This window comes from Anas platyrhynchos, chromosome 19 (assembly GCF_047663525.1).
Source record: "Anas platyrhynchos isolate ZD024472 breed Pekin duck chromosome 19, IASCAAS_PekinDuck_T2T, whole genome shotgun sequence".
Taxonomy (NCBI): domain Eukaryota; kingdom Metazoa; phylum Chordata; class Aves; order Anseriformes; family Anatidae; genus Anas; species Anas platyrhynchos.
In genome coordinates, this window is record NC_092605.1 from 7,922,932 (window position 1) to 7,945,769 (window position 22,838).

Consider the following 22,838-nt stretch of genomic DNA (forward strand, 5'->3'; position numbering starts at 1 on the left):
CCGTTCAGAAAAGGGGGGTCAGGAGGCACTGACACACACCACACATTTGCTCATTTGTCTTTTTCTCTTCCACGTGCTGGTGCCCGTCCTCTCCTTGTGTGCTGCCGGGGTCGTGCCAACATTGGCGCGCTCTGCAAACAGCCCTGCAAGGTCATGAAATGAATCAGCGTGGGAGCAAAGCCTTGAAGAAGATTTTTGAGTTGTTTGCTTAGCTGGACGGATGCCTTGCCTTCTAGTCATGCTTTTGGAGCAGCCGTGGTGGGTGCTGGTGCAGAAGGAGCTTGTTGGTTGTGGCCAGCACTCAGCTCTCAGCAGCTGAAGGCTGCGGTGGCTGCTCGCGGGGACGTCCTCGTCACCTCCCGCTGCTGCTGGGCTGTGGCTCTCTGGAAACGGAGACCCAAGGGGACAGAGGCTTTCTGGTAGAAGTGGTCACCTTTAGGAAACTGGGGACCTGTCCCTTCTTCGTGGCTTGCTGGGAACGTTCTCAGCTTTGAAGCATCTGCTGGCAACCTCTAATGGTTTCAGCTGGCCCCTTCTAACAGCAGCTCTCTCGCAAATCGTAATTCCTTGCCCGGCCTGTAAGTACCGAAAAGCTCCTAATGAACGCCCTTTCTCACACGCTCCTTGTACACAGACCTCACAAGAATAAATAAATAAATAAATCTGCTAATTAATTTTAAGCCTCTTTGTGGCAAAGCCTAAGAACCGGATTTACCAAGATACCAGGGGGTCCATCTGGTGCAAAAAGCTCGCCCTCTTGCCAAGGTATTTGTTTTACTGAGGCCTTTGGGCCCAGAAATTTCCCGCTGGCAGCAGCAGTGCCAGCTGTACTGACCCGGGAAGTTGCATAATGTGCTGATGGATGGTGACAAGTGGCTTCTTGACCAGAAGCCAGAGTGGTTTCTCTTGGGCTGCTCCCACACGTGAAACCTGTGCACAATGGCTTCATGGCACCCATCGCATCGCGCCAAGTGATGGGATCAAACCTGGTGGCAGTGCTGGTTTTTAGAAGCAGGGGATGAGAAGCAGAGTGGGAGCCTAATGAGGCTTTGGGGGTTTTATTATCCAGACTCCTTAGGATATCCTTTAAAACAAAACAAAAAAAAAACAGCTGCATAAAGGCAGGCTCCTGATGTCTTTGCCCTTCCCTTGCCAAGCAGGTTTGGCCGGGAAATGCAGAGGCTTGGTAACGAAACTCATGGTCTTACACTGCAGCAGGTTCAGACAGAGACCTTCATGGTGGCAGAGGGCACGAGTGCCGGTCGCTCTGCTTCTGCAGCAAGGGCACTTTTCAAACTGAGACCGATTCTGAACAGCGCCTGCAGCACACCACCATGGGGCTCCTGTGGCGGAGCAGTGGCACACACGTGCCCCTTGCAGCTCCCCTGTGCTGTTCTGTGCCTTTCATCGTCCTGGCCACCCTTCCTTGCCATTTCTAATCCTGACGCATCTTTTTCAAGGAGCATATTACAGCTTCGTTAGTGCTAACTTGGTTCGGTTCCCCAAAAGATTTGGGTTGACTGTGGGATTGGAGAGAGAGAGGGAGCAACCAATGAGGAGAGTTATTTATTTTGACTTAATCTATCCTTCTGTGCTAATTAGCAGGACATTTGCTCATGGTGAGAGAAGAGTTTGCCAAATAGAAAAATAAAATAAGCTGGGCAGGGAACGTTGTGCCAGTTTTGAAGTGTTGAATGCAACAGAGAGTGACAAAAGTAAACACAAAATGCATCTTTCCTCCCCATGTAGGAACACCCCATCCTTCCCAAGTGAGCTGCTGCCTGACAGTCTTTTTCTTGTCTTATTTTTTGTCTTTCAGCAAAGAATAAACCAGCAGACAGGCCCTTACCAGAAAACAGCTTTTGAAGGACTCAAGAGCAGGTAGGGATTCTGCTTCGGACGATATCCATGAGAAATGTTTGCTTGTAAATTTGGTGCCGTGCAACCGTGTGGGACCCGACGAGAGGAGCGGGGCTGGGCTGGAGCCCCCCCCCTCAGCCAGTCCCAAGCTGTCGGCAGACCCCAGCCCACCGCTGGCAGGAGGGCTCGTGCTGCAGGCACGTGTCTGTGGGGTCGTGCGAGGAGCCTGGTGGGTCGTGCCCAGCCCTGCACCGTGCTGCCCTCCTGGCCCAGCAGGGGATGGTGAGGGGCTGTGCGTGGCCTCAAGTGCTGCTCACAGCACTACTGGAGATATATGGAGATACCCATCGGCTTGTTCAGCTGCTGGTTTTGTCTTCTCTTCCCCCTTTTCTATGCTTGTAATGAAAATCTGGGGTAGGGTTATATATTGCATCCCACATTTGTGTGCGTAGAAAACACTGCTGCTGTGAGCAATGTAGGAATGTCTCTTTCTGTAGAGTAACCTTGAAGGGTTAAGCTCAAGCACCTGGATTAGGAGGACTCGGATGTTGTGCCATGTGTCGTGCAAATGGTTACTCCAAATGTTTGCAATCTTGGCAAGGCTTTCTTGCAGACAAGCTGAAGTAATTTTCCTTACATGCACAAAACAGTCTGCAGAAGCGCTGAAATTGTTAAAAAAGACCTGAGCATGCTGCTAAAATTCAAGTGATTGTGCTGTATTTTGTTTGAATTTTTAATTCATCTCCTGCTAGCTTCCCTTGGTTAGTGGTCAAGTCTGACTTCACCTCCAAGTTGAGTCTTGCGAGACACAGCTTGTGGCTGATTGCATCTGACGGGGGGGAAAGGGACTTGCTCTGGAATCTTGCTTTAATCTTCAGGGATAATTTAGGATAAATTAGGGCTGTGTGGGCCAGGCAGCTGGTGATGGCTTGCCCACAATGTGATCCCCACGCCAGATAGTGCTGAGAGGGGGGAAAGGGCCCGATGGCTCTGCTGGCAAACCCCAGCTGGGTGAGAGCAGCTCACGGGAGAAGGCAGGGCATGGGCATGGAAATGGGCTCAAAAGACCAAAACCATCGGTGAACTGGATTTCAGAGCTGGCTCAATGTTCCCTGTCTGAGCTTTTTTTTCTTAGATACAGCTCTGAGAACTAAAATCAGTCAGATACTGGGCTTGCTTTAGGCAGATGCTAACTTGCTCTTCTATCCTCCAAGTCATCCAGAGGTGATGCAAGCGTGTTTCGGGCGATGCTGAGCTCATCAGCCAGCATTTCAGCTTCAGCTTGGTGCCAGGTGATAGCATCCTGGCTGACATGGGGACAGCAGGAGTGTATCTGCCCATGAGGCTTAGTGCAGGCAGCGCCAGACACGGGGCCGGGGGCTCCGTGGAGCAAGCAGCGGCTGCGGATCCCCTGCAGGGAGCACGGCTCAGAGCAGCAGCGTGCCCCTGTGCCCCAGCACCACGTGCCGGGCTCCTCGGGGGCTTGAGTCGGGAATCTTCCTGGCCTGGGTTTTCCCATCCACGTGTCACCAAGGGCACATTCGAGTATTTAGCTCGCTGGAGCTTTCAGCACGGGCTGAAGTTTTGCTGCTGTCAGCGAGATGTGCATAAGGGTCTTCTCCCCGGAGAGCAGTTCCCAATGTGGTTGCGTTTGCGCTCACGTCACAGCCGTGCAGGTGTAGCAGTGGGAGCAGTGCTCATTGTAACTGAAAGGCAACGCGGGTTCCTTCTCCGTATTTTATCTCCACGGGCTCTGCCCTTCTGCTGCCCGCTGGGTTACAGGGGCTGGCACCAGCACTGCCAAAAACGGGCCAGAGCTGACAGCCGGCAGAGCCATGCAGAGATTTCCTAGGGGCTGGTGGCACAGGGGCAACCTGGAGCAAGTTTCAGAGCATGCAGCAAGGGGTTGTTACCGGGGCAGACCTGGCACCGGGTCACCTGAGGGCAGCCAGATTGCCTCGGCTGCCTTTAAAGGGTTTATCCCAGGAGGCAGCTGTCCTGCTCTTGAAATCCAGCCGGCAGCGGGTGGGATCCATCCCTCCCCTGCTGCACCCCGGTGCTCCCAGCCCTGCAGCCTGCTGCAATGTTTGCATCGGCTCTTTGGGATGTGGCTGGGATGGGATGGGCCCTGCATGGTGCCCCTGGCTGGGATTCTCCAGCTGTACCCCCAAAGGGCAGCGCTGAGCTCTCGAGAGCTCTCCCGCGAAGGATTAGAATATGCTGAACTATGAAGACTTGTCTTAATTAATGCTTTAAATAAGGTTACAGCTAGAGCTGGGGAAATAATCAATAGTGAATCATCTAGTCGGCAAATTCAGCTCTTTTCGGTCGGTGAGTTATCTGTAAGCAGCCTGCAGTTTTCTGCGTTCATCCATTATTTAGAATTATTTCCCGAATAATTCCCTCGAATCGCTTTTGGCTTGCAAGCAGCCAGCTGGGGGTGGCTGATGCTCGCTGCTCAGGCTCTGTTTGTCACTCGGGAGGGATGAGCAGGTCCCGTGGCCTCACGCCGAGTCCCCGAGAGGAGCAGCCTGGCTCTCGCTGCCCTCCTTAATGAAAGCAAACAGCTTTGGCAAACGCTCCCTGCTCCCTGCCAGCAGCCTCGTTAGCCGGGTCCTTCACTCAGAGACTCACCAAGACAGCGGCTGCAGCGAGGTTTTGCTGCCTGGCTCTTCTGGGGGGTTCCTGACCCACTCCCCTCATGCTCTCTTGGTGGTGGCAGCAACACGAGCCCCAAAGCAAGCGCATTGCAGTGGCCATCTGGTGCCCCTTTATCCCCTGCTTGGCTCTCGCAGCCCCAAACAAATCTTGCCAGGGCTCTGTGGCCAAATGCCACCCGTCCGGAGCGGCTGTGACCCTGGAAGGGAGCCACCAGCAACCCCAGGGCTCGCGCCGTGTCCCAGGCTTGCAGCGCGCCTCTCCCCGTTCCCATCCCCATGCCGTTGCAGCTCCGAGGAGGTGCTGGCAGTCGGGCTGATTAAAAGGATTTCTGCCTGCTAAGAACTGGAGCGAAACTCATTTCAGGTGGCAGCCCAGCAGCTGCCGGATGGTACACAGTTTCATTTACTGCTGACACGAACGGGATTGTTTTAAGCAGAGGACATAAATAGGCTGTGACATAAATCAAAGAGAACACCAGCTGCAGGTCAGCCGTGCTCCGGGGACGGGCTGCTGAGGACAAGGCTGCTGCTGCTCCGGGCTGGGCACGTCGGCAGCACCAAGGGCTGCCAGGGCCTGGGCATCACCCCTGCTGCAGGCGGTGACGTGGGGAGTGTGGGGAGGTAACGGGGTTTGGTGCCTGCGGTGGTGTAGTCTGGAGGCAGGCGGGGATTGCTCCGGCTGTCTGTTCTCTGGAAGAAAGGCGGAGGATGGAGGAAAGGAGCGCTGCCCCAAAATGAGCAAATCCTGCCCTCTGTGGCGGGAAGCCCAGCACAAAAAGCCACCGGGCACCAAGCGGTGCTGTCTGCTCTCCAGCAGAGCACCCCTGTAGCCCGCAGCGGGGTCCCAGGGCTGCAAACCCACCCTGCTGGGGGCAGCGAGCGCTCCTGGCACGCTGCTTGCGTCCCTCCCAGCCCAGGCACAATCAAAGCCTTCCCAGTGGCCTGCGCCTCCCTGCCCAACGGCCCCTTGGCAGCTGAGCCTCCCTACCCCAGCGCTGCATGAGCAGGGAGAGAGGGCTCTCAGAGGGCTCTCTCAGAGGGCTCTCTCTGTCTCTTTTTTTTTTTTTTCCTTAAGTCAAAATCAATGATGATGACAGAGTTATAAGGTGAGCGATGGGAAAGGAGAAGAAAGCACCCGGTGTCAAATTTGATGCAGGAGGCAGTTAGAGGAACCTATTACTAGTTCTGTTGCCTTAGGGTATGTTGGTGGGTACATAGGAGAGTGTAATGTCAGCGAAACGGGAGAGCAGCCTCTTTCCCCTTGAACCCTTATCATTAATGTGGAAGGCATACATTGTCAGCTATTAGTCTGGAGGGGAGGGAGAAGCGCACGCGAGATGTCTTAGTTTGGAAATGGAGCCTGACTCGCCGCCGTCTGGTGCCTGAAAAATTAGGGTGGCTGTAACGGGTGGTGGCGGCGCGGGGAGGGGAGTGCAGCCTCTGGGGGGGACGGGGCAGCGAGGGTCCTGCTGCCAGCCCCACACAGCTCCTGGTGCGTGAAGGCTGCGGAGAGCAGGGCGGCTGCAGTGCTGGTCCTTGCCCTGGTCCTGCCACCGCTGCACCCCTGCCCTGCGGGGGAAGGCACCTTGGGGAGCTCCATGGGGTCGGCCAGGGGGGTCCCCTGATCCTGAGGCACTGCCTCATGGTGTAGAATTTGGCAGCGAGCCCCAGGACAGCCTCAGTCCATCCACACTGCACCTCAGCAGCAGTTTGTGTCCAAAGGCACCAGACACCTCATGCAACCTCAAACCAAAAACCTCAAACGAGCGCTTTTCGAGGGAAATCGCGGCGGCTCCTGACGATGCCGGCAGCGCGTCGCCCTCCCGCACCTCGGCTGCCTGTCTCTGACTTACCCGCTTGATACAGTTTCCCTCATTTAGGAAATGTAAATAATTCCTCGGGCTCTGCTAATCCCCAGATTACACGAGTAATTCCTGTTTGCATTAATGGGAGGATCTCTCAAATTCTCTGCATGTGAATGAGCAGCACTCGAGCACCGAGCCCGAGCGAGCCCCCTCCTCCAGCAGCGATGGTGCTCGGATGACCTGAAATAAACACAAAATTAGCTTTTTTTGCCTTAGGACTTTTTTTTTTTTTTTTTTTTGGAGTCCCATGGGTGCTGCTGCAGCACAGGGAGATGGAAAACGTGGTTCTGCTCCTTGAGACAGAGAAAACTGGGGGCTGTGCAAGTGAGGTGAAGCCATCCCTGTTGGCACATGCGTGCTCACCAAAATCCCAGATTTTGGGTTCTTGTGGTGCCCGTTTTGGGGTACTGCTTTACCCCAGGTCTCACTGCCAGCCTGTTTGGATGGGATAAGCCAGGTGTAAGGGTGGCTGGGGCTCCCCTGAACCCATCTGCAGCTCTCCTGGTGCTCAGACCCCAAAAGCAGAGGAACCCCTCACTGCCACGGCACCGGGGTCTCGCAGCAGCCTCAGCTCGCTGCCTCGCGCCTCCTCGCTGCTGCTCTTGACCACAGCTCCCGCCGCTGTTCACAGGGGGAAATAACGCATTAATCCAATTAATGAAGATAAATTGGAGCGGCGGCTCTGGAAAAATACCATCAGTCAACAGCGAGCTGCTCCCTGGGGCCAGGGGACAGCGCTGTCCTCCCGTGCTACTCCCCCGTCCTCGCTGCGGCCCCGCAGGGGAAAGTCACCCAGAGATCGGCACTGACCCATCCCACGGCTGGGATGCTGGCGTGCTGGGAGGTGTGTGTGCTTAAGATTAAAAAATATAAGGAAAAATCCCCAAATATCCCCCCAGATTGCCACGCATCAGTCAGTCCTCCTCTCTGGTCCCTTCAGCTCAGCGCCGAGGCAGGTTGGTACAAATGTGTTGAGGATGCTGCCAGCCCTCCAGCCTCGGGGGCTGTCACTCAGCTCCTTCATTAGGAGGAAAAAAGAGCTCGGGAGCCGCCGCTTCCCACAGTGATTTCATTTCAAAGCGCTCGCAAATCAGGGTGGAGAGGGGACGAGGTTCGCCTTTGCGTTGGGGCTGCCAAATGGAAACGTTCCTCATTCTGGGAATGATTTGGTAGTTTCATGGAGTGGAAACCCAGGTGGGCATGCGGAGATCTAGGGATGGTTTGGGAGAGAGTGAGATGGAAAAGCCAGAAAACCCTGTGTGCTGCAAAGCTGTGAAATCTGTGTGCCACCGTCATCCACTGCAAAGGAAAAAAGGGAAAAAAAGAAACAGGCTGTTAGCTGGGCAGCAAAATTGGTTTTCTTGTCTTATTCCAAAAACACTGGGCTGATATTTATTTCATTAGTGTAGAGCTTTCTGTAGCTGGTAAATGAATTCCAAGAAGTGAGAGGAACCCCGGGATCAGGGACTTTGCTTCATTTGGGTTTGTGTGCAGCTAATATTCTGGTTAAATAAATACGTTTTACTAATTGGATTACTCAGACAGAGCAATATACCGCTGGATTTCCAACATGATGCTAATAAATTGTGTGAAGAACTTAATCATGTTAGCTTCCAAAAAGCTTGTAAGAGATGAAATTAAAAAATAAGTAGAAGTTGACATCTATTGCATTTCACAGTGTCTTCATTCCCCTCATCCTTCTTAGGGTTCTCCTTGCCGTAGCGTGGCTGATGTGGATTTCTGGTAATCTGCTGGTGATTAGGGAGGACACGGCGGCAGAGCAGCCCCGTGGGGCGGCGGCACCCAGCTCCTCTTCACCTCCTCTGACGCTGATTCGTATCGGAACAGAGGGCTGAGACCTTGACTTAATTTTTCGGAGGCAAAGATGCTCCCAAAACTGAGGAAGGGGGACGCTGGGGCTGCGCATCCATGGCCCCGGGCTGGGTGCTCCATGCAGGGCACGGCGCGGGTGGCCCCGCTCGGCACCGGGGTGTCCCAGGGCAGCACGGGGCAGGTACCCAAATGCTGGAGCAGGAGGCGCTGCCACCAGCACTCAGCATCACCCAACCACCACTGCCACTAAATCCACCTGTGTGTCTCCACCAGGAAGAGGGAACGGAACAAATCCTTCTCTTCCCCTTTTTTTTCTTCTTTATTCTTTGATAGAAATAGGCAGTGAGAGAGGGAAGAGCTCTCCCTCTCCAGGAATCGGTGACAAATGGCCTGTTAAAAACAGATAAGTTGGAGCCCCATCAATAGAGCAGCACCACGGGTTATAGAGAGAGCTGGAGATGTATTATTTAAGCCCCAGCCAGCTGTCAATAGGGTCTGCTCTTTAGTGAGAAATAAATGCCAGGCAAAGGGAGTTTTGTGGCTCGAGCCCAGCAGCCGGGGAAGCTGCTGATGGATGAAGTGTGGCGAGGGCAGCACCCCCAGGGCAGCACCCACCGCGTTCCCCCGGGGCAGGGATGCTTGGTGCCAGCTCCAGTCATTCCCCAGCACTCCCCAAAGCGTTTCCTCTGTTGCGCTCAGGCCTGGCACCGTGCTGGGAGGTGTGCGCTGCCCCCTCCGTGCGTTTCCAACCCCTCCATACGATGGGAATAGTTTTCTGTGCGCCTGCCTTCCCAAAGACCCAAATGGTTCTGCGGCACTGGGAGCTAAGGGGTTAAAGTGCCCTTCCCTTGCTGCCGGTTTGGGCCCCCCTAAATTTCGTGGCTGCATTTGCTGCATCAAACAGTGATAATTGGTGTATCAAAGGGGCGCGGGGGGGATTAATTTGCCTCTCTGAAGTGCTGTGAGATCTTCAGATGAAACGTTTGGCTGCTGTGATTGGCGCTGAAGAGAAGGGATTGATTGGCACTGCTGGAATTGGGCTGGTTCCCCAATATAGGGCCGAAATGTGTCCTGGCGGGCACATTGCGTCCCCACAGGTCCTTCCCTGTGCAAGCACAGGCAGCCTGAGCACAGCTCCTGAGGCTCAGAGCACAGCAGCACCTCCTGCTCCTGCCTGTGTCTGGGCGCTCCAACCCCAAACCCCCTGAGCACACGACGTGCCTGGGAGCCCCTTGGAAATCCTAAAAGCAGCGTCCAGCACCTGCAGTGGGTCTGCAGAGCAGCGCCGAGCCCGCAGCACCTCTGCGCTGCTGCGCTCCCCCTTCCTCTCGCCGTTAGATCTGTTCCTGATCAAAGTTCCCCTCGGTTTTTCATTCCCCCTTTAAAAGGAGCATTGTCTGCGTGAGGCCTCGCCCTGCATTTATTTATATTTTCGCTCACAGCAGGACTTAAAAACAACAAACCAGCCCCTGAAATGGCAGCAGCTTCCCCATAACCCGAGCCTCATTGAAATACTAATAACTAGGTTTTGATGCAGCTTTGTGGGTATTAATGCAAATGTTTTTCTGACTCTCCAGGTTTAATAGCAACAGCTTATACAACTCTAATTAGCATAACAAAATTCAGTGATGAGGAGTAAAACGCTTGTCTTGTTTGATGTTTCCTGGTAATTAGCAAGAATAATGATGTGTGCAGCGCTCCCGGGTCCGGCTCACAGGAGATGGCAGAGAGCAGCCTCAGCAGCCAGCCCGGGGCCTGGGGGCCGTGGTTGGTGGGAACACGCGTGTCCCCGTGCCCCCACACCCAGGTGAGCTCACGGGGTCGTGTGTGTGAGCAGACACCCACACGGGGCTGCAGCCCAACATCTCCAGGAGGTTCCCGTGTCGGTCGGTGTGGCTGGGTGTGCGCACGGTGCGTGGGAGCTCTCTGCGAGCCCTAAATGCCTGTGCTGCCCTTTGGGGACGGCTGGGCAGCGGGTGTGCAGAGCCAGGGCAGGGTTTCAGGTGTGGAGATGGGATCCGTGGGGCTGAGTTGTCCTTTGTGCGTGCAGCCAGGGAGGTTTCCTTCTCCCACAGCAAATCTTGGAGGTGCGGAGCAGGGGAGGGGGTTTCTGCCCCACAGCACCCGTCAGTGCCAGCGCTCGCACGGCGAGGAGGCGAAGCTGCTGCTGCACAGCCCGCGCTCAGCCCGGCAGCAGCATGTGGCACGCAGCCCAAAATAAACCTTTTCTCTCTGCATTTGGGGAGAAGTTTGACCCCAGGCTTTGTAAAACACAGCAACGTGACCTGTGTGCTCGGCTTGCGGCCAGAAGTAAAAGGTCAGGAGAGAAGAGGCTGTGGCAGTGCCGCCTCCCAGGCTGCACAACCCTGCCTGCTCACCCCCTGTTTGCAGGCACGAGGCTTTGTGTTGCCTTCAAGGCTTCTTCGTGGCTACAAACCCTTTTTCTGGGGTCCGTGGGGAGCAGCAGCTTTGCCCCACCAAGACTTCATCCCCCGTCTCAATTTGCACAAGAGGGGAAGGGTTGCAAGGCTCCGAGGTGCAGCCCCTGCAGGACCCACAGTGCTCCAACACCCACCACGGGGCGCTGGAGGTGCCGGCCGTGCCGTGCTCCTCTCTGGGGGATGCTGTGGTGCTCCTGCTGCTCGCCCCTGCCACGAAACGTGTCCTGAGTTACGGCCTTCCCGTCAGCCCCACATCACAGCCCGGGATCTTTGTCTCCTGCCGGCTCCTGCGCTGCCGATCCCCCAGCGCCATCCTCGCCTTACAAAAGCTGCATTGTGTCAGCGGCCGCACAGCAAAGCGTGCAGGGCAGTAAATCCCGAGCTGGTAAAAAGAAACCCTCCTTTCATGTGGCGGGCAGCCGGCGTCACGAAGGGCAGCGCTGAAGGCGCTTATTGAGATAAATTCTCCGGCTGAGTTTTTAAAAGGACTGAATAACGCTGGCCGTTTGTGGGTATGTAAGGTGACAGAATTAGGAGAGAAGTTAAACTACCTGCTGCTGAGCAGCAGATGAATTTCTGGGGCAATCTGGAAGCAATCTCAGGCCGTGCACACGGCTTTCCAGGCAGGGACTTGGCCGGCACAGCGGAGGAGAGCCGCGGGTGTCTGAAGGGCTGGAGCTTGGCTGCAGCAGCAGACATGTCGGTAGCCGGATCCAATCCAGCAAATCCTTTGTTTCCTTGCTAAGAAAGCTAATTTTGCAAAGCAAAAGACTGAATGATGTATAATCTGTGAGCGCCTCTAGTCTGTGGCACTCCTGGGAGAGAGAAATTGTCATCTGCGGAACAGGACAGATGCAGCCAGGGCTGCTCAGCTGCGCTGCCTCCTTCCCTCCGCCCTCGCAGCACTGCTGAAATGGCTCCTGCCACGAGACACCCCGAGACAAGATGCATTCATTCATACTAATAGCAGTGGAGTATTTGCATGGGTAAGGTGGCTCATAGAGAGGCGGCCACGATGAGGAGAATGATTTGGCCCAGCCAGGCTTTGCAAACGGCCGTGGGGAAAGGCTTTGTGCCCTGCCTGCAGCGGGCAGCTCCCATCGGAGAGCACGAGCCGACCTGGCAAGCTGTGAGTGCCAGCCTGCACATCTCCCCTCTGTAGCCCTGTGGCTTCCCGGGGCTCTTCACACCAAAAGCACCAAAAACTGGGCCAGGTGGGGGCTGGCGAGGAGACCTGAGGTCACAGTGCTTTCTCCAGTGTAACTGAATTGTTGCTGGGCCTTAACCCAGAGAGCTCAGCACCGGCAGGAGGAGGACCCGAGAGGCAGGTGGGCAGAACACGGCCTGGCCGAGCACTGGATGCTTGTGCAAACACGGATAGGTGGGGGACTGCATTTTAAAGAATTGCCCTTGTCACCGTGTGTCAGCCAGCTTACGGAGTGCCACTTTCTTTGGGCTTTCCAGGGGGCCGTGTAACCCGCTGAGAAATGTAGTGTGGAGCTTGGTGCTCCTCCGGATTTCAGCCAAGACAGCCAAGCTGTGAGCAGGGCTGCAGTCTGGCTCCCAGTGTCAGTGGTGATGGGTTTCAGCAAGCCTGGAGGATCCTTGTGGGTCCCCTCCAGCTCAGCACGTTCTGTGATTCTGTGACCGTGCAAGCTGTGGGTGGGTTTTTACCTGAACCGACTCACTTGGTCCCCACAGCATCCTTTTCCATGGCCAGGGCAGGCCCTTTGGAAGGGATTTGTGTGTTTTAAATTCAGCCACCAGAAAACCAAATGTCTTAGAGGCTCATCCAAGCTTTTCTCTGCAGACCATCTCCAAGATGGTCATCCTGGACCTAGGTGGTGTCTGCAGCTCAGCCAGCTGCCGGCTTCCCACCGCTAAGGACCAGGTAGCAGAGACGAGCCCCTCGTGTGTGTGACCCCACTGCTGGGACCTACCCATGGCCGGGGGGGGGCAAAATGAGCCTTTAGGGGATTTGCAGGGACCTGGGTGTGCAGTAAGGAGCTGGCCGTGAGGTGCCAGCCCGTGACGAGGTGGAGGGAGGAGAGCTGCTGGGGGATGTTTGCTCTCTGGTCGGGAAGGTTTTGGGGTCCCCCAGAGCCAGCGTGTGCGGGGACGTGAGCGATATAAATGTCAAACCGGCCTTCGCGCCTCCCGAGGAGCGCCGCTTGCAGCTGGAGATGGATCACCAATCTTCCAGGGAATGGTGCTCTACAAGGTTAAGCATGTTTGCAGAAGAAATATGGATAATGCTCTTATCATGTATGACCTTTACTATGCGTGTAACATTGTCAGTGACAAAAATGCCGTTTTTTAAATGGTTTTCACACCATGGTATCCAGCCATTAATCATGATGTATGTGAGTGACTCTGTATTGTTTCTCTGAAATTGCAGCATTAGATTACTTTCCATCCCGGCTGCTCACATGAATTGTACCCCGTGTTACCACGAGCAAGGCTCCTATTTTCCATGCCTAATGTGGTCCTGGCCCCACGTTTACCCAGAGGACGGGAGGGAAACTTCCACGGCGCGGGGACTGCCGCTCTCCTCTCCTTCCCCAGCAGACAATTTGTGCGTACGTGCGTGTAAATGGTGCACTTACTTTGAGATGTCTCTCTAATCCAGGGGTTGATAAACGACTCTTTCAGACGCCTCTGCTGATGTTGCATTTTTAATGTAGACAAACTGTAGCTCTGGCTCCAGTCCCCGCAGCCCCACTCCTGCCATCCCCACTCCTCGTGGCTTCATTTCATCTCGCCTGCCGTAACTTGGGAGGTTTTACCTCCAAAGTGTATTTTGATTTACAAAACCTACAAAGCTCTTGGCAGGGGGCTGGTTTTTTTCTTTCAGCACAAGGCGCTTTCAGGTGTGAGCGCTGTCTCCCACTGTACTTTACTTCTCTTTATCCTCCGTGCCCGAGTGAAGATGCCACCAAGGGGACGCCAGGCAGACGCCTCTCGTCCTGCCTGCGCCGTGGCTGTGCCCCAGCAGCGGGTCAGAGCCCAGACCTGCTGCCAGCACGGGGCTAGGGCAGAGACCAAAGAGAAAACCAAGCTTTTAAGTGGCATCTAAGCATGTCGTCATGATTTGTAGCCCTACAAGCCGGCGGTGCGGTGCGCTGGGAGGTGCTGTGCACATTGTGCATGCCCTGCGTGCCCACAGCAGCAGCACGAGGGCAGTGCTCCTGCTGGCAGCTGGGAGATGGCACCGCGGGCTGCGTAAACCTCGCTTTGGAGGGGTCTGTTGGGAAGGACACAATGCCCACGGTGTCACTGTGGGCTCCCTGGGAGCTGAGTGCCCTTTGCTGCTGGAGCAGGAGTGGATGCAGTGAGTCGAAGGGAAGGGAAGGCTTCCTGATGGGAGTAACGTGGACGTGCTCCGTCCATGTGGAGCCGTGTGTATCCATGGGGGAAGAGTTCTCAGCATTTCCCATCCAGATGTTGAACTCGTTAAGGTCGGATCTTGCTCATTCTGTCAAACAGGAGTGAGGCCAGCGACATCACCGGGCTTCTCCGTGTGGGTCGAGAATTTGGCTCTCGGGACAAAAACGGTTTTATGGTACCCAAAAAGGTCTGTGGTGTCGTACCCCACTGATTTGTAAGAAGACCTTGTTAAGCCTTTGGCTTCCTGCATGACCTCGGGTGAACCAGGAGCACCTGTCTCAGGGGTGGCACAGGAGGGGCTGATTTCCCTACTGATTTTTTATTTTTCACCTTCCACAAGGCTCAGTAACGTCTTTGTGCTGGTTTTGTACGCAACCCTTTGGTCCTGCAGGACAATATAAGCCCAAGAATCAGGTCCCCTGGTGCAGGGTGCTGGCCCTTCCCCTTCCCCTGCGGGCAGCCTGTCCCCACCAGGCAGATCAGATCCCCTCTCGGCCTCCCCAGGGGAATCTGGGCAAGGTGACCCCAGGATTTGGCTGGCAGTGCCCTGGGATCGCTGCCGCAGCCCCGCACCGCTGCGCTCCCCAGCCTGAGCCTTCCCCAGCCGGCTCCCCTGCGACGGCACCACGGGAGCATCTTGAGATGAATAAATTATGTGTGTGTGGGAGCAAATGCAAAACAAATTGCAGATGCACACGAGATCAGGCGTGTCTCTTGTCTCTTTGTCTCCGTATCGCCGTGTGCTTTTGTTTCAAACTCTTGCTTTTCTAATGAGCTTCTGCAGGCCACGTGCGCTGAACTTTTAGGCTGGTGGCGCTGCGGGAGCTCCCCGTGGTGCCACCTAAAGACAAAACGCGCCTCTCTGCCTGCCTCAAACACGTCTCAGGCCCATCCCAAACCTTATTTCCTCAACTTGCCGGTTCTCTTCCCTCGTTGCTTTACCTGAACACCGAGCCCTGGAGGAAGGTTTGGGATCTTGACCGAGGATGGGTGCAAAGGGCGTCTGGGGGCACGGAGCTCCTCCCTGCCTCCCCTCGGCAGGCTTGGCGTCGGAGGCGTTCCTGTGGCTTGTTCCACGCCACGCCGCAAGTCAAACTCTGCTAAGTAACTAAATAAAGATGTAATTTTAATGATGATTAAATTGAAGCACCTCATTAATTTCATGTGAGAGGTGGGGAAGTACACGGCGGCGCTTTCCCTAAATTCATTGTTTGTCTGGCCGCGAGACGTCCCCTCTCAACGTCTGGTTGAGTCTAATTTAAGTATGTAAATTTAATGGTTCAGTAAGTAAAATTGCCTTTATTGTTTGGAATGGTTTGCACAGTAATTTACGAGCTAGCAAGGCTCATTTGATAGGAGTGTATGATGGAGTAGGTGACTACAGTGAAGGACGTGTTTATCTTAAGGAGACGGGGGGACAGCGCGGACACGGAGCGTCCCTCGCCGGGGACCTGGGGTCACAGCACCAACGGGAGCCTTGGGCGTGCGCCAGCTCCCTGGGACGAAGGAGCCCTGAGATGAGGCTGCCGAGGCAGGGCACGGTGGCATCCCTCTCCCTGGTGTGGCTGCAGCAGCAGCAGGAGGTCCCAGCACCCCTAGGGCAGCCCCTCTGCAGGGGAATGTCACCCCGGTGCCCCACAGACAGATTTTTGCTGTCAAAGCAAGGAAGAGGAGGAGGAGACTTTGCGGGCTGCAGGAGGGGCGCGGAGATGTTTACAGCTGCATTCAAGTCTTTTTTCCCCCCACCGTGTTGCTTCTTGCTGGGATGCGCGGTGGCCTCAGGCAGTCTGTGTGAGGAATCGAAGCTTGCTCCGAGTTTGGGGACGAATTGCCCTGGAAGCACCAGGGGCTCAGCCCTCACCCGAGGGCAATCCTTGTGCCTTCTCTTTGCCACCCCGCCGCTCCTCGCTGCGCATCACTCGCTCTTCAAGGCTCCTCCGTGGTGCAGCCAGCTTGTTATTACAGCATGTCTTATTTAAAACAGCTTGTGCTGAGGAGCTGCGGGTGCTTTTCCACTTGAATTTAGCCTCGTTGCACGCTCGTGTTCGGGGAAGCTGTGATCCCCCTCACCCTGTGGGCTGCCCCGGGAGGTGCCATGGCAGGGCTGGGCAGAGCCCCAGGGCAAGGGGCTGCCCCCCAGCCCCCCGGCAGCATCCTTGCCACTGAGAGCTGCTTCCTGAAGCTGTCATTCAGACAAACGAAGGCAGCAGACGCTGGTTTGCCTGGCTGCAGTCTGACTTGCAGAAGATCTATGTAGGGCACGCTGCAGTCACGGGGAAATAAAGAGAGGAGGAAGGGTTGCCGCCAGCAGCTGCTCGTTGTAAGGAGCTGCGGTGACATGGGGTGGGCAGGAAAGCCTCATCCTTGGGAAGGACTCGGTGTCTGGTGGAGATGGAGGCTGTGAGACCCCTTCTCGTTACAGTCAAACCCCAGAAAAGCTCGGATCTGGAGAGCTGTGTGCGCACCGGGCTCTGCTGGGGGCTTCCCCCTCCTGCCAGCGGGGTGGGAGCGGGCACTCGGAGCAGAGCTTGCCCAGCACCAAATCTCTCAGGTGGGGGGCTCTGCTCTGCACCCCCTCGTGCACCACCGTGCCCCCTGACAGCGCTGCATTTGGAGGAACACCCTGCCTTTTTCTCTGGCTTTTTGCAAACTTTTATTGAACTGGGTGATGGCAGCAGCATCTCCCCGTCGTGGGTGGCTGGGGAGATGCAGCCCAAGGGCAGCGTTTGCTGCAGCTGGTGGGAGCAGGGCCGGGCTCCCCACGGCTGTTCGGCTCAGCGTTTGGATCAATGGTGAAAAAATTCAGGCTGTGTAAGGAATAATTCGGGTCCTGCTTTCACTCCAAGGGAGAGAAGCAAGAGGGCAAACACCTCGCCACGCGTTTGCCCTTTGAGTGCCCTGTGGATGGGCTCAGGGTGGAAGCAGATCGCTGCCCCCAAAGCTGTCCGGGTTGCAGACATCCCTGCTGTGCTGCCGTGCCCCGGGCACAGCCCTGCAGCCCTGGGATGTGTTTAACCCCCTGCTTAACCCCCGGGCTGCTGCCATGCGGCGGGGAGCATTAGCCAGCCCCAGGCATTAACGTCCCCCTGTGCTGGGAGCGCAGCCATTTATTTTGCTAAGTAGACAGTGTGTAGTGGAGAGTGTGATGAGAAAGGAGGGAGGGCTGGGCGCCGGGGAGAAAGGGATAATTAAAGGAATGAAAGGGAAATCTACCTAATTGCATGGGCTGTTTGAAGGGGGTTGTGTTCCTGGGCTACGCAGGAGACCTCAGGGTCCTCCCTGTGTTATGTCCTGCTGCTGGGTGGGACAGGGAGGGATGGGGCAGCTTCAGCCCAGAAGTGGTGGCCAGGGAAGGTGGGGAGCTCCTGTCCTCCCCTGCTCTTTTCCAGTGAGCAGGACCCGCTAACCATGGTGGTGGTGGAAAAGGAAACAATCGTGCTTTCCCCGTGGTCTTCCATTGAAATCAGCTAATGCTTTGCTCTCAGGGGCTTTAAAAACTGAGTTTGGGATTTGGTGCTTCCCTGCCTCCCTCACCTGCTGACCACGCACCCAAAAGCTGTGGAAGGCTCCTCTGCAGGAGGAGGCTCAGCAGGTTGGGCTCAGCTCTAGTGCTTGTTTGTCGTGGTTTCGCCTCGTCTTGTCTGCTTCTGAGGTCCTCGTAGGAAGAGCACACCCCGGGCTGCTGAATGGATCTTCTTTCTGTGCAGTTGTTGCCTGTGCTGCTTTCTGAGGCCTCGCAGACTCTGACCCTTACCCAGTCTGGGAAAGGTTGCTCAGATGAGGATGACAACCCAAAAGGAAAAAAAAGAAGGAAAAGGAAAAAGGGGAACAGGAAACTGTGGCATGCAAATTGGTTCTTGTGTCTGTGAAATGTGTTGCTCTGCCTGGGCTTATAGGACTTACCGATTTTGGGATCTGTAAAAGTTGTACCGGCAGCAAGGAGAGGCTGTGGGTGCTCCACAAAGCTTTCCCTGAGACCTGTCCTGGCCGTGGTGGGGCAGGGGATGAGCTGCCAGCCCTGCACAAAGCTCGGTGCTGGAAATGGCAACGGCAATTTTGGCTTCGCCTCAATTTGTATTTTGCACAGTGAAAGGAGGGAGATTTCTGCCCAAGTTTTGAGACAGTGGCAAATGTTTTCGGGTTCTTTGTTTTAAATTTGGGGAAAGGGGGAGTTGTGGAGGGAGTAGATTTTTTGTGGGGGGAGGCTGATATTTATGTTCTGGTAATAGGGTGCGGAGCAGAGGCTGGTAGTTGGGTTCGTTTTGTATGGAGAGGATATAAAAGTTTAATGATGGGAAACAGATATGGAAAACAACAAATTATCTGCTGGAGTTGTGCTGCTTTTCCCAAGCAAAGCATGAATAAAGAAGAACATAAATGATAATGAACTGCAATGTCAATAATTGAAGGTCTGCGTCACGTGGGTAGGGAAATTTTGCATTATCCAGGCCTCAGTCTTGCAGCGTCTCCCCCCAGACAGGGAGGATTTTGCTCATCCCTTGGTCATGCAAACGCCCATTGAAAGAAATTCATTTTTCTCCCGTGCTTTCCAGCTCTTTTCCATAGCCCTGGGATGTGGCTGTCTTTATATTAATAGGAGCTGCTGCCTGACAACCATTAAATGTGCATTTAAGCCTTTTGCATACCCTGAACATGCTATAGCTGCTCCATGTCATGCCTGCTGACGAGCGGGGTCAGGCCCTTTCCTCGGTAGCTATCGCGGAGCCTATTAGGCTCTAACGGGGTTAGAACAATTGATATTTACAGCCCTGCTGCTGCAGGGACGGGGCTCAGCTCCGGTCCCCCCCGGCGGTGGCACAGGTAGCGTGCGCGGGGGGCAGCAGGGGACACAGACAGGGCGATGCGTGGCGGTGATCACCACGTGCCAAAACATCCCCGTGCTGCCTGCTCCGAGGTTTTGGTGCTGGCGTGGTCACAACACAAGCAGTGAGCTGTGGTCCATGGATATTTTTGGATAAGGGACAGACAAAACAGCAGCTCCTCAGCGTGTGCAGGGTGAGTGCTCCCCCGGCCCTTTAGGTGGTGGGTTGGGAGGTGGCCAGAGGAGCACAGAGGCCGTGCTGGCTGCTGGTGCCCGCGGTGCTCGCACCCTGCGGGTGTCCCCAGCCGTGCCAGCGGCCGGAGATTTGCGCGTCCCGGTGCCACGGGGACAGGCAGGGGGGCAGCTCGCTGGCAGGTTGTTACTTGAATTCAGGGCGGGTTTTGTTTCTTCACATCCAGGCAGAAGTGGAAAGCAGGGCACAGCCTGACCTGGTTATGTAAGAGAAGGCATAAAAATAACCCGGGAGCAGGGGGAGCGCAGAGAAGCGGGCTCCTGTGACCGCTCCAGCTCCAGCGGGGACCCCAGGCGCGTCCCCAGCCTCTGCTGGAGCTCTCACAGAGGATGAATATTGCAGCCTGTGGAAGTTTGTTGTTGCAATTAAATACAAGGAGTGAAAACCAGAAGGGAATAGAGCAAATAGAGCAGTTAGAGCCTCGCTGTGCTGAGCGTTGGGTAAGAAATACTCTGCTGCAAAATGCTTTGGGCCCAGAAGAGGAGGCACAGGAGGGAGGCGATGGGCTCAGCCAGGAGCTGGGGTTTGGGGGGACACAAAGAGCCCTGCAAAGTGGAGCCCAGGCAGGATTTTGGGGTTGGGATGAGACCCACGGCAGCAGTAGGCGCTCAGGTCTGTCACTGCTCCCATTCACAGAGGTGACTTAGGGGACGGGATGGGGCAGGTGAAACGTTCCTGTCTGGTAAAGGGAGAGCAGAGCTCAGGGGTGGAGTGAGCTGGGCCACCAGCAAGGCAGCAAGGCCTTGGCAAACAGCAATCAGAGCTCCAGAGCCTCGTGCTTCCCATTCGTGCAGCTAAACCACACGAAATACAGAAGAAACCTGAGTAAAACCCGTTCTGCCAGCTAAGGGCACACGACCACTTTCCCAAGGCGTTTATTCCCCTTTTTCCCCTCCCTTTCACATTCTCGGTGCTCAAGCCGTGGGCTTGCTTCCTCTCCTCAGGATGCCCGTGTCTTCCAGGACAACGAAAATCTGAATCCCTCGGGTCCCAGCACGGCAGGGTGGCCTGGGCAGCATTCAAGGAGAGAGGGCAAAGGCTCCTTTTTCCCTTCTATTTTTAAAACCATATTTTGGCAGAGCTGCGGGCAAGGTGGAGATGTGAAGTTGCATTACAGAAAAGCACCCGGCCTGCACAGGCAGGTCCCTGAGGCTAGGGACACGTGCCATGCCTGGTGGCCCGGCCACCACTGGTGATGCCACGGGGCTGGGGCTCCCCGGCAGAGGGGGGCTCCCGGCTCAGCCCCCCATTTCCAGCCCGGCCACCCCTCTCTGCCCACCCCAGCCTCCGGCGCCGCCTGCTTTTGTCTCTGTGCGGCGCGGGCGAGGCGCTTTGCTGAATATTAACGCTGCAGCTCCTGCCCCACCGCTCTGCCCACGGCTCCTCCAGCACCAATCCACCCCGCGTCCACCCCGGGGGCGCAGATCAGCGGGCAAAACACGGGCACGGCTCACCCACTGCCTGTCATTTACCCCTCCCCTTGATTTATTCCTTTTATTTCTGGTTGTCCTGCTGCTTCCATCCACCCTGGGGCAGCCTGCACTGACTGGGGGGGTGTTGATCAGCCTCTTGTCCATGAGGACGGGCTCATTTTGGCCAAATATCCCACAAAACGGCGCAGTCCCCGGCCTGGCAATCCGTGTCCGCTGCCAACGTTGTCACCGCGCTGCTGGGTGCCCCCCGCCGCCGCGCTCCCCCCACCACCCGTGCCTCCTCTGCTGGCAGCATCGCTCCCTCCGCATCCGCCGTAATTGACATTTTCCATCTGACAGCTTCTGCTTTCCCTTCCCGCAGTTGCTAAGGAAACGGGAGAGAGGGCCCGGGAGCCATTAGCTGCCGTCATCGCCTGCCCGTCCGCAGAAATGTCACTTCTGCTAACGAACGCCAGGGAAAGAAGAGAAAAAAAGAGGGAAAAAAAAAAAAAAGTTAAAACCTGAACAAAATGCAGCGCCCAGCCCCTGTCGTGGTAAAGGGGAAGGGTGCGATGGGAGCCGCGTCCCGGACACCGTGTGCCCAAGCACCGCGCTGGCAGGGCTCAGCATCCTTCGCCTGCACGGTGCCGGGGGCTGCTCCCTCTTACAGAGTCTCTGGAAGCGATTTGTTTGTTGAAAAAGTCAGTGGGTGCCCTTCGTCACGGGGGGGGGACAGGCTGTGACAGCCCTCCCAGCTCCCGCTCGGATCCAGTTTGCAAAAAGCAAACATCCTTCGCCTGAACCGCCGCGGTTCTGCGTCGTGCTCTGCAGGTTTGTGCCTCGTGTGGCCTTGCTGCCCTCCTCCTGGTGCTCCCTCCCCTTCCTTCTGGAAAGTTTTATTCCCTGCGATTGTTTCTTGATCTGCTTCCCCTCTTATTTAGCGAAATGCCAATATTCTGGTAATTAGAAAACCAGATGCAGCGGGATCGAGCGGCTCGTTGGGCAGCACGCGGGCAGCCTGCGCTGGAGCTGGGGAGAAAGCTCAAATTTCCCGCAGCCCGTTTGGAGCATCTCCCACAGCCCCCTCCTTCTTTGTCCCTCACCCAAACACCGAGCTGAAGCAGAGCCAGGTTCCTCGGGGTGCTGCAGCTCCACCACAGCCCGGGTTGTCCTCCCCAGCCCTGCTCCAAATGAAGACAGAAATCCCTCTCTTGTATCAGGTCTGCGTGACCAATGCGATTACTGCAGATTCAATGAAAATTTATTTCTTTTGCTCCTGGAAGTGCTCACATGCACCAAAACCTTCAGGGACGTTGGCTTTATTGGCTGACATAACTCAGCGCACGTTTGCAGAATACATTTCCAAGCGTTTGTCCCACCTCTGGTGTTGGTGAGGCCGTGCTACGCGACGTGCGAGACCGAGAGCTGTTTGGCTTTGCCAAATGTCAACTTTTGAGAAAAAAATGAACTTCCTGCAGGCTCCATTGACCTCTGAGAAGTTTGGGTTCCAGGAGCCGGGTGAGGAGTAGTGGGCAGGATGCAATTTCGTGCCTCATTTGCCTCGGCTGGGCTTCAGCTCCCCCGGGCGTTTGGGTGCTGCTGGTTGCAGATGAACGAGGAGCAAAAGCATCGCGCAGCTCCCCGGGATGGGCACGGGGGAAACTCCTTCGGGATGGGCGCAGGAGACCAGCGAGGCCACGTGGTGTTGGAGGGGACAGGAAGGTGAGTCGGGGGATTTCTCCCCAATTTGCCACCACGAGCCTGCTCCTTCCCAAGCCCCAGCCGTGTCAGCAGGGGCTCAGCCCCGTGCTGCTGCCGCCGGCACCGTGGGGCCATCGCCTCCTGCACGTGGCCACCATGGTCACCCCCGTGCTGCATTTCCCTGCCTTTGGGGCCAGAAATGGCCCTGGGAGGTAAACTAAAACTCCGTGCCGAGGAGGTGAGGCTGGTGCCATCCGGCTGCGGGGCGAGGAGCAGGAGGAAGAGGAGGAAGAGGAGGGACGAGCCTGGGCTGCCTGCCCCCAGGGGCTCGTTGGCCGCGGTTTGGGTGCTCGGTTTCTGATTTTATTTGTTTTGCTTTGCGGAGAGCGAGCGAGCCCCAAGGAGACACCTGATGTGTAGAGCTTTATTTCCATCCCCTGCCTGCGTTATGGTGTTCTTCCTTACCTCTGTGGGTAAATGTTGGCTCTTTAGTGGCAATGACTGCATCCATTATGCAAGGCTGAGGAAGTGGTGAAATAACAGCATGAGAAATGTGCTCGAATGAGTATTCAAATGCGCACATAACGAGTGCAGTCAGTGTAGC

The 22,838-nt window shown here is 55.8% G+C and overlaps 1 protein-coding gene across 9 annotated transcripts in view; it reads left to right on the plus strand.

Moving 5' to 3' along the window:
* Window positions 1-22,838, plus strand: part of TNRC6C (trinucleotide repeat containing adaptor 6C) — a 287,922-nt gene that overhangs the window by 109,770 nt on the left and 155,314 nt on the right. For all 9 annotated transcript variants that reach the window (XM_072025708.1, XM_072025705.1, XM_072025711.1 and 6 more), the window contains one exon: window positions 1,820-1,881. In XM_072025708.1, coding sequence (XP_071881809.1) covers window positions 1,820-1,881 — 62 coding nt within the window. The remainder of the gene's footprint in view (window positions 1-1,819; window positions 1,882-22,838) is intronic.